Source organism: Teleopsis dalmanni, chromosome 2 (genome assembly GCF_002237135.1).
Source record: "Teleopsis dalmanni isolate 2A chromosome 2, ASM223713v2, whole genome shotgun sequence".
NCBI lineage: Eukaryota > Metazoa > Arthropoda > Insecta > Diptera > Diopsidae > Teleopsis > Teleopsis dalmanni.
In genome coordinates this window covers 205,932,182-205,943,633 of record NC_051847.1, presented here as the reverse complement: position 1 = coordinate 205,943,633, position 11,452 = coordinate 205,932,182, and the positions used below count along the sequence as shown (strand labels likewise).

The window sequence follows — 11,452 nt, the reverse complement described above, 5'->3', positions numbered from 1 at the left end:
CAAAAAAAAAACGAGAAATAATGGTATTTTATGATTAGTTTAAAAAAACTTATAAAATAAATTGCTTACTCTATACAGATAACTTAAATACTTTTAATTAAAATGTAATTTAGACATTAATATTAATTTTTTTACTTCTTATAAGATAAATAATTGTACGGTTTATATGCATCTTACATTTATTTTTTCGGTTCGTCTACTGCAATAATTTGTTAAATATCTTTTATTTTATATTTTGATTAAATTTATACTATAGTTGTATATCTATCATATTTTCACTTAAAACTTCATCTATCGTAGTATAATTGTAAAATAATTTGCTTATGTTAATTATAAGTATAAAAAGATATGAACAAAAAGTGTTAAATCACAGTAAATATGTTTTTCTAATTTGAATGTAATTTTTTTTTGTATTTCGTATTAAATTTCTATTTCGGTATCTAAGGAAATATTTCAAATTTAATTTATTTTTCTATATATTGTTTCGTATATATAATTTTATTTAATATTTTTGTCTTCTTTTTTGTATCTTCTCTAATTGATTTTAATTTCTTCTCTTAATGAACTTATGTAGTAGCAGTTTTAGATTTATAATTCAAAATACATTACTTTGCAATAATATTCAAAAATTCTGTAAAACTATATTAAAAATCCAATCACAGTTTTTTTTTTTATTATGTTTGCTTAACTAATTTAGTTTTGTAATATAATTTATTTTAAAAGTACTATTAACCTAAACATATAGAAAACTTTACTTTACAAAAACAAAAGAAAACAACAATAATTAATAATTTAAATCTTTTAACTAATCCACCAAAAACAAAAAAAGAATTTTTGAAATTTCAAATAAGATCAATAAAAGATAAAATATCTATATATATATATATAAATATATATATTTATATAAATAGGATATGAATGAAAATATGTGCAAAAGTTAAAATTTTGAATAGAATTTATATTTTACTGTAAGATAAAATTTATAATAATAAATTTTAAATCAAAAAATAGAAAAACAAAAACAGTTATATTAATTGTTAATAAAATAACTGAAAGTATCATAAATGGCAACCGACAAACATATTTAAACACAAAATAAATAGTAAATAAAGAAGAAGAGCAAAAATAAAATGGAAATACTTAAATGCTTCATCAAGTCCTCCTATTGAAACAGGCAAAATATATTTTTAGTTATTAGTTTAACAGAATAAAAAATAATTATTTTTAATAGCTTGTAAAATAATAATAATTAATAGTACTATACACTTATGCATACAAACAAAAAACAAGTAAAATATTTCAAGAAATAAAAATATACAAAATTGTATATAAAAAAACAAAAACAAAATACTTGTGTTTTTTTATAATATTTATATTATGTTGGGTTAGAATTCGGTCTACAACCTCTGCCAAAACAGTTTATATTAAACATAGTCAACGTCAAAGCTAAATTTGATCTGGTTCACATTCTGTTTCCATATGGAATATACATATGAGCAAAATAAAAGTTGAAAGTAATTATTTTAAAAACAACGTTGGCAATACAACTTTTGAAAACATTTTGTAATTATCTTCCATTGTGTTCCTTATGAAAGATTCCTTGCTGAACCAAAGAAGATCTAGACCATTATTTGCTAAAGCACAGTCTATGTGTTGATGCTGAGACGCACCCAGGAACGCCGAAAAATAGGAATATAATATGATTACATCTCTATAGAAGATCTATTTCAGAATTTTATAGAAGAGGATACTATTCTGGTATGGAGGACAGTAAACTATAACTGATATTATGTATGATATTGATCACTAAGTCTCGCATTAACTGTGTCTTAACCGTTAAAATTGTGTGAATTCCAATAGGTCATAGTATTATAAACACAATTATATTGTGTATTGCTGTTTCGGCTAGGGCGAACATGGTTGACCAGGTTCCTCTACAATAGCAGATGCAGATACAGAATATACTGAAATAGTGTGTAGACTGAGTGTAGACTAAATAGGAATGAATGGTTCATATCCAATGAAATAAGTACGACATCAAGCATCAAAAGTGTGTGGTTAACATTGTCAGATGTTAACTTTTGTCGATGATATCTGTACTGCGTTACTGCAAAATATACAAAATAGCTGGATCCACTTACTAGGATGACGGTATATTAATTTTTAATATTAATCCTCTTCTTTTTCAATCTAAATGATTTAAAATTATACATTTAAAATCCTCCATATGACTATATATAAAGTTGGCTAAGACGTACTTAATTTGGTGCAATATTTATTGCAAATTATCTAGAATTATTTCTGGGTCTATATGCAACGCTACTATAGAAAGGAAATTATTGAAAGTCAATGTTTTAATATTTTAATTGTTTTTGTTCAATGATAGATTTTACTACTACTAACGATTATTAATAAAATAGAGCCACGACTCTATTTCTATCAGTGTTTTAACACTGCTTTCCTGTACGTCACTGTTCTATATTCATTTCGATGGTTACTTTAATATACATTGTCTCAGTAAGTGTCTTAGTCTTCAGATGTTCAACCCGAGTCTGAGGTAAAATCTTTCGTGTTATAAAAATCTATAAAGTTATAAGTAGAGTTAATTTGGTAAAGTGACATTTTAGTTAATGATTAATTAAACAAGTTTGTTATGGTTGCAGAGTTTATACTCTTTAAAGAGCCTTCGCTTGTATAATTTATTTAGTTTCTTATTTTATTAAACTAGATTAAAACAAATAGCGAACTATGCTTATTAAATTTTATTTATAAAAAGATTATATATATAACATATTCAATAAAATTAGATACTAACTTAACACTAACTATACACTAAAATTTTTAATCCAAAGAATTTTAACAGAGAATTTTGAAAGTGTATATGAAAAATTTAATAATGGCGTTTTATTTGACCAGTTTCGTGTAGAGTATTCAAGATGTTCATGAAAGCACGATAATTAAAGTCAAAGGTAGTACCTAAAAATGAATTAAATTTGCTTTATAATAATCTGCATATATTGAAAATTGAAAATATACCTCTTTGAACACCAAAGCATTTGCATACAGCATCGAATTCCCGACCACTTGCCAAATGGTGCATATCACGTATTGTCAATCCACGCAATAACTGATTACGAGAAATGACACCGATATTTGGATGATCGAAATCTTTCAGCACTGCACTCAAATTAGATATATTATCCGCGTAACGAGCGTATTTCATCAATGCGTGACTGCAAAGTGTACGCTCTTCAAAGTTCAGGTTGCAGTCATGGCAATCCAAATTCGCAAAGTGCTTAATGGGCAGAGGATCAGCGTTGGAGTTAGGAGACTCTATCAAAATGAACACTTCTTCCAATGCCTTCATAAAGTTACGATATGCAACGCTGCAGGATCTTTTGACTGAACGAAAACTATTTAAATAAAAACAGGATGTATAAATCATTTCTTAATTATTTAACTTTATATATTATAATAAATTATGCTATCTAACCTGTTACATATAACATCCACTTCTTTAGGTAACATTTTAACGTTCGCATTATCAAGAGCACGTCGAAAATCTACTTCCAATATTTCACCTTCACGATGGCGATCAAAGTCTTGCAGAAAATTAATTAATGGTATGCTATTCGTAGTAACTATACGCTTAGCCTTGGACAAAATGTACACAATATAATCACGGTTATTAGGATCTTTTTCACCTTCAAAGTCAAGCTCATCTTCCGCATTTTGAGCACAGGTTAATTTTGGTCTAGAAGTCAGTTGTGGTACAGCATATATAGCAGGATCGGCATCATAAAGGAATTCGCCATAATTAAAACCAAGTTCATTTCCATAACGATCTTTCAGTGCATTTATCTCATCTCTTGATAGTAAAACTCCATTCGTAACAAGTATCTGAATGAATTGCTTGCAGTTTACATGACCTGAACGTAATCTGGTTAAGAAAATGTAAAGGAATTAATATCAAATAATTGAATTTATGACTAAATTAAAGGGTAGACTTCATAATCTTTCAATAATGAGTTCAACAATCTCTTTTAATTGTTTCAAAATTAAAATTATTTTACCAAAATCTCATAAATACATACAGATATACACTTACTTATCATAGGTTCGAAACATTGGATGCATATGTATTCGACGATTTTGAATTATCACTTGTACACGTCTTAAAGCTTCTTCACAATGATCGCGTACAGCAGGCGAGGCTTCACTCCAATTCATTTCACCTTCTCTTGGCATTTCCGTGAGGTATTTCGGTGGGGACTCAACTTCAATCAAAGGATTTTTATCAAGGTTCTTAATTGTAAAAGCTGAACAAGAAAAAATTAAAATAAAATATATAAAATTTTGTACAATAAATCATATTTATTATTAACCTTCATCCATTTCATCTTCAAATTCTAGCCATCTAATACGCGATGAATCAACTGGATCTTTATAACGTTCACAGAGTTTACGGAACTCAGGTTGAGTTATTAAATTACCAATACCCATACTATGGATACCACGTTCAAATTGATTCATTGTTATATTGCCAGTGCGTAGTAAATCAAATGGTTCCAAAAATTCTCGTACTCTGATACGTCTTTCGAAAATATTCTTTTGCAAAAATATAATTACATGACATATATCTTTCTCTTTTTTGTGATTGCAGGTGTCAGCAAACACATTTGGCAAAATTTTATCACTATCGAATGTGGGTAATTCAGGCAAATCAAGGTCCACTAGTTTTCCCGGAAAATTTATAATTGCCTGTAAAATTGTATTGTTTTTATTTTAACAAAAATTCATTTCTATGTATCTTGTATACAGAATATAATAAAATTTACATTATTAGTATTCAATAATCCTTCATCTTTCAGGTACTTTTGGATGTTTTGAATGTGTGTTATAAATGCTGCATAGTTAAAGAGATAAGAATCCTTCAAATAACGTTTCGAAAGTAGGATATACTCATCATTGTTTAACGGAATTTTCATAAACGTTAGAACTCGGCGAAAGTGTGGAAGAGTAACAAGGCCAAAGGACTTTGATATCTAAGAATTATAAAGAAAATGTAACGATTGTTATAAATAAAAAAAAGAAAAGAAATAAATAATAGCTTTTATTACATATAGATAATCTTGAAAGTATGGTTCCAGAGGTAAATGATTAATTCGTGCAATTTTGGCAAGCAGTATAAATAAGCGACGACGTTCTTCTGGATGTGCAATTATATTAACATGCATAGGATCATTCAGTTCAGCACCCAATGAATATGGGTCATCGTTGGGTGCAGGTTCTGTTAAAAGCAATGTTATTGTTATGTATATAAATTAAATGCTATGATATAACTTACTCTCACGGATTAATTTACAGAATTCGCCATAGGCAACACGTCCATCGCGCAATTGAAAATAATCGGTTACTTCATTTATTTCGTGTGTAGATAATCCAACTTCGTCTTGATAATTAGCCAAAATAGCAGTAAACAGTGATTCTGTGAATGGGAAAAAGTCGACATACGATATTACTTTTAGGTTCATATTACATTAATAGAGTAAAGTAATTGATATTGATATTGGTATTAATATAGTAAAAGTGATATAGTAATATTCGAATAGTAATCTGTAAGTTACACTAATACATGCTAATCTAATTAATTCGGAAGATTGCCATCAAGGAGGTATATTTATAACAATACTTGTGTATACACATAGTTACTCAAAGTTACAACGAGAAACTCGTGGAACAGACCTATTATGAAAACTAAATTAATAAAAAAAGAATATGACTATATAGCATCTCAGACTATCTATATTGATATTTAAAACATAATGATTATGTTTATAGTGATTATTTTATGTTTAATAATTTTGTTTAATAGAGTCTCTGCAGCGTCTGCATTGACCATGCTAGCAATTAATAAATTGTCTGTCTGTAATGTGGAATCCATATAAGAAAGAGTATTTTATATTTTTTAACAACTTGTTTAACTAGTTTTCTCGTAAGAGCTTTGACTGCAGCTTGGCTGTCATATTTCCGTACGGCATAGAGAACTGCTAAGAAAAATGTTGCATGTGGGTTTATATCGCACACCCTCTTCAAAAGAGTCAAGTTTCATGCATTAACTCAAAATTGACGAACATCGAAATTCAACATTTAAATGAAATGAAGTAAATACCTTAAGTAAATACATTTAGGTATATTTTGTTCATGTAGCAATGTTGAAAAAATCAATATATAATGTAATAGAATATACATATGTTTATACAGTTAGTTTAAACTCGGTATAATGTTCCTACAAAGTAAGGAGTAAAGATGTTTGTTGACGCATACTCCCATAAATTGCTTATCATGATCATTATATAAAATAATACCTACTTTGAATTAAACCGATTCCTTGAGGATCATATTCACAAAACTGTTCGCGCAATTTGATATTATAGCGAGAGAGGGCAGATTGATATTTTCTACACGTACGCCATATCACATTAAGGCCATTTAAATACTAGAATAGAGGAACTTAGTATTATTTAAGCGCTACTGATTTAGAATATACCTCGTCACCGTCAGCCGCCATCTTTATTGATTACACTTTTTCAGTTCTTTTTTCCAAAATTTAAAGACAATTTAAGTACAAAATTTTTTCTAAACACAATTATTTTTATATTCAACATTAAATTTTGTTTCAAAATAGTTATATAGTTATAAAAAAAAATAGTTATAAAAAATATTGTCAGAAGTTATAACACATATTTTCAAACCTGATATGGATATATCAATGGTAACTATTTTAAAAAATATATAATGTTCACATTTAATTTTTTAGGCAACGTCCCATAATATTTGCAGAAGACTGTAATAATTTTAGATATGTTTATAAAATCTGATTTTTATTATTTTTTGTACATAAATACATTATTCTTTCTATTATTCCGTTATTTTTGCTCATCGTTTTTAAAAGTGAGAGCACTTTTTCCTAAAAATCGCATATATTCCCGAGTACATAAGAAGTAACAATGAATAAATGTGTGTTTTAATTGAAAAATGGCACCAACTGCTTGGTGCAGGGATTAAAGTATGACTTCATTGAAACTTTGCCAGCTTGAGGAAAAATTCGGCTGAAAGAACTTTTCACTAGATAATAAGTTATTGATAATAAGAAAAAGGGACTATAAAAAAAAACTGTGACGTTTTCAGAAAAATAAGGTTCTTCACTAAAAAGAACAACAAATTTCCAAAAAAAAAATTCTTGGTACCATTCTATTTTTTAAACCTATTTAAGTACAAGAAGAAAGACAAAGCAAGATATCTAAATGATTTGGAACTGTTTTCAACCTATTTGGAAGTTCTTGAAGAAGTTTTCGTTTTGGCACCGTATATTTTAGTAATCATAGAATTAGGATCCTTGTTCCGTATGAATTTTTGGTTTCTAGGACTAAGGAATCAACTTGGACCTTAGAGGTGATCCCAAAAATACATGTTTAACGGCGAATTTGGATTATTCCAATTATTATTTTAGTTTACGTGTTGTACTAACAGGATTATTTCCTTGCAATTTTTCTAAATAAATGCTCTTAGTTTTCCTTGATCTACCTTTCAAAATTATGGTTGTTTTTTAATTTTAAACAAAAAGTAGTTTATTATCGTTCAGCAAAATTGACATCTATAAAACCTCATTATGTCGATAGGGTTTTTATCCACACGCGCTCTTAACGATTATGGTCGTCATAGAAAAAAATGTTTGGAGCCGAGATCAATTCTTGGTTTTTGTAGCTTACATTCTGAAATAAGAATTAACAAAAATGCAGTAAATTTCGTTGAGTACAACATTAATGCTGGACAAAAGTGGTTTACGTTAACTGCTGAAGATGGTAACATATTTACATTTCCACTTAAGACGACACTGCCAAAAGTGCAATTGGCACGATTTGTGCCTCGAAAGCAGTTACCCAGAGATGTAGAGGAAGACCGTCGTAGACGTCTATATGCAACAATAAATTTAGAGGAAGAATTAAATAAGGTGGGACTAGGAAGCAAAGATCTGCATCCAACAGAAGTTGAATTCTATGATTTAGATAAAGTAGAAGTCATTCACCATTTCCCATTAAGTTTTTTTGATAATTTTGAGTATGATGTGCATTCACCGGAAGCCTGGTTAAGTTTAGGTATGATCGGTGATAATCAGTATCCATTACCTGGGAAAGCTTATCTACCCTCTAAGGGAAATCCTAAAGCGTATGATTGGCAATATGTAGCAGTTTATAGCTATGAATCGGCAACACATCGTTGGCATGTCATTGCGCTACAAAGTGATTGCGAGTACGATGTACCAAAATGTCAGCTTATGTTTCTAGCAGAAAATCCGGCCATATTTGCTAAACGTTTGGTTGACGCAATTACGGATCGTGATAGAGGTGAAGCTGTCTATGATTTGCTAACTATGGTTGATAGTGCCGTACATTTAGCTGTTCAGGAAGAAACACTACGCTTTCCACAAAAATTTAACAAATTATTGCTTAGTAGACATCATGGCAGAAGAGCTTACTATGGATTAATCAATATGGAAGTAAAACAATTATTTGAATATGTAATGACCGCATTGGAATTTGGAAACTTTTTGAATTCAAAACCAAAAGATTTCTTACAGTATGACAAAAATCTTGTAAAAGTAGCACTACCTAGCCATCATGTCTCCATGCATAGTATTGAAGAATATTTAAATATGAAGGCGTTAAATATAAATATAAAACAATTAAGGTATAGTGTACTGAAGACCATGCTAACCTATATTCCAGCTTCGGTTGAAGCAACCGAAGGGGCTGTCGTAGAGTGTGAATTTATTAACACAATGTCTGTTTTTGTAACACATTATGCCAGACCGATAACATTACATGATTTTCTTATGAGCCAACATAAGAATAGTAACAATGTGGCAATTTATTTAAAAGAAAAATGGCCTTATCGTATTTCTGCAATTCTTGTAATGATATTTCGTGCTAATGGTAAGGGCTCGATGGATGTAACATTGCGTAGATGGGATATATTCGAATTATTAAAAATATTCAAATATTTGATACAAACAAAGTTGAGAATGCAGGACACAATTCAAAGTTTGCTAGAACGTTCGATTATCAAATTTACAGAACTTTTAGTAAGCCCCTGTCTGCAATTTAAGGGTATGTCTCCGGATTACGAATGGCCACCAAATGACTTTATAAATACACCCTTTCCATATGAAAAACCTGTTTTTTACGTAACTATTGGTGTGTCACGTGAAACTGCTAAAGTTTTTTATTCAACACTTCCAGAAGAGTTCCAGCCATCAATTATGGATATATTCAAAGTTGCACTAAATAAAACTAATGCCATACATATGGTTGATCCAGATACAATGAGACACTTGCACTTTGCTCCAAATCTTTACATATTAACTGTTGAACTTATTGAAGACTTATATATTAAATGCAATGCGCAGATGGATGAAGCCTACGGTCTTGCCATTATACCATTGATAGCTTATTCCAAACTTTTCGAAAGATTTATAGAATTCTGCTGTTTGGATGTAGGTAAATATATGAAAGCATATCAAGAGGCTGATAAAACATCTATAACCGTAAAAGCTGATATTCTCGAACATAAAAGGCAAAAGGAGGAAATACGACGTATATTACCAGCTTTTATTACGATTGGACCATTTTATATTAACGTTGAACAGTTAAAAACTTTTATGGTTAACAAACATATAGAAATAGTTAGAAAGATTTTTGAATTCTACGTACATCGCATGTTTGTAATAAATGAAGAGTTGCAAGAGCGTTGCAGGAGTACCTTTGAGAAAATAGCTGAACGACCTCGGAGTATAGAACATTTACTGGAGATAAGAGATTTTGGTGAAAACATACCAACCGTTGTGGAAGGTCTGAGAAGTGATATACAGATAATGTGGCTGGAATATGATATGCTGGATGGATTTTTCTATTGTTTAAGTGATACACAATTTGCTATTAAATGGGATACGTTCGCTTGGCCGCATAAGATACTGCAACGGTTAGGATATTTGCGTGAGGAGCAAAAGTTGGATTTGGAAGAGTTCAAACGTGTACATAGTAGCGAATGTATACTATTAGAGGAACGACTGGAATCGTTAAATGATGAAATTCAACAATTTTCTTTGCAGTTTGATCCTAACAAAGCTGTCGAATCTACTGTTGAGGTAACGTTTGATTACTTACGTTAGCTAATGTTGGACGTACAATGCTGCTTTACGAGCGAATATTGTTCATTCAATGTATCTTAAATGGAAGTTAAATAACTTGAACGTTTTAATATCATAGTTATCTTTGGCTATAATTTTTAAAAAATAGTTTCATGTGATACAATGTGATTTGGTTCGGTTGTAGTAGCATTGTGCGTGATATAACAAAACATAGTAAATAATTATTGCTAGAGATTTAAACAGTATTTGAACTACTCAAAGTTTCTAACATTTCCATTTTTAAATTTTCAATATTTTGATCACAGTGAGCGTCTCATAGATGTTCGTACACTCATCATAATGCCTGAGCATGTTTTTTTTAAACAAATCCAAAATAATATAAAATATATAAGTTGATTGAGTAGTGCGAGGGTCTTTTGCAACTTGAATATTTTCGAACATTATAAGTTTCCAATCCAAATATTCGAATTTGAGCATACTCGAACGAACTGCCGAGTAACTTCATGACCATACATTTTGTAATACCATCTATATGTAGAATAAAAATATAAACACTTTGTTCTCGTTTAGGTTAAAAAAATATGGAAAACAATATCAGATTTAGAAAAAATGGGTGATACCTTAAAATTTCGCCAGAAATTGTTTGAATTAGAAGATCTTTCATTGGAGTTTTTAGAAAGTATTATAAATAGTTTTATACCATATCGTGATTTATGGTTCGGAACAACAGACTTTTTAAAATTAGAAGAAGCAACAGTTGGAAATCCTCTTTCACAAGTAGAATTGGATGAAGTATGGAAGACTTTGGAGCAAATACGTCACAGTTTGAAGAAATCTTATAAAATTTTTAATGAAAAACCCGAACTACAACAAGTTGCCTTGTTTTATCTTGATAAGATTAAAGAATTTAAGCCAGTTTATGATTGTATATCTTGGTTGAAGAATGAAAATTGGTTATTATTGCATTGGTTGGAGTTATCTCAATTGACTGGTGTTGATATAAAATATAATCCTAATCTTAATTTTCAAACATGTATACGAAAAGGTATCTTAGAAGTTTTAGATGTAGTCAAATCGATTTCGGATAGAGCTCAAGTTGATGCCGAAGAGTTAAGACGGCAGCAAGAAGAAGAAGAACGTTTAAAAGAAGAGGCGAGACTGGCTATAGAAATGAGAAAGGCCTTACGCAAATGTCGTCGTGATATTATGTAAAATGATATTTGAAAAAATTCTTTTTATGTG

At 29.7% G+C, this 11,452-nt stretch overlaps 2 protein-coding genes across 2 annotated transcripts; one reads left to right on the top strand and one right to left on the bottom strand.

Moving 5' to 3' along the window:
* Window positions 1-2,824: 2,824 nt before the first annotated feature.
* Window positions 2,825-6,654, bottom strand: LOC119683610. The gene is made up of 10 exons (XM_038097391.1): window positions 6,551-6,654; window positions 6,373-6,499; window positions 5,348-5,488; window positions 5,121-5,290; window positions 4,839-5,045; window positions 4,386-4,761; window positions 4,109-4,319; window positions 3,494-3,940; window positions 3,037-3,413; window positions 2,825-2,976 (listed from the first exon to the last, which is right to left on the bottom strand). The coding sequence occupies exons 1-10, from the start codon at window positions 6,569-6,571 to the stop codon at window positions 2,891-2,893; spliced, it is 2,163 nt and encodes a 720-aa protein (XP_037953319.1). The 5' UTR covers window positions 6,572-6,654; the 3' UTR covers window positions 2,825-2,890.
* Window positions 6,655-7,649: 995 nt separating this feature from the next.
* LOC119683017 (dynein heavy chain 1, axonemal-like) lies at window positions 7,650-11,452 on the top strand. The gene is made up of 2 exons (XM_038096609.1): window positions 7,650-10,207; window positions 10,781-11,452. Exons 1-2 carry the CDS (start codon window positions 7,673-7,675, stop codon window positions 11,420-11,422), a joined length of 3,177 nt encoding a protein of 1,058 aa, XP_037952537.1. The 5' UTR covers window positions 7,650-7,672; the 3' UTR covers window positions 11,423-11,452.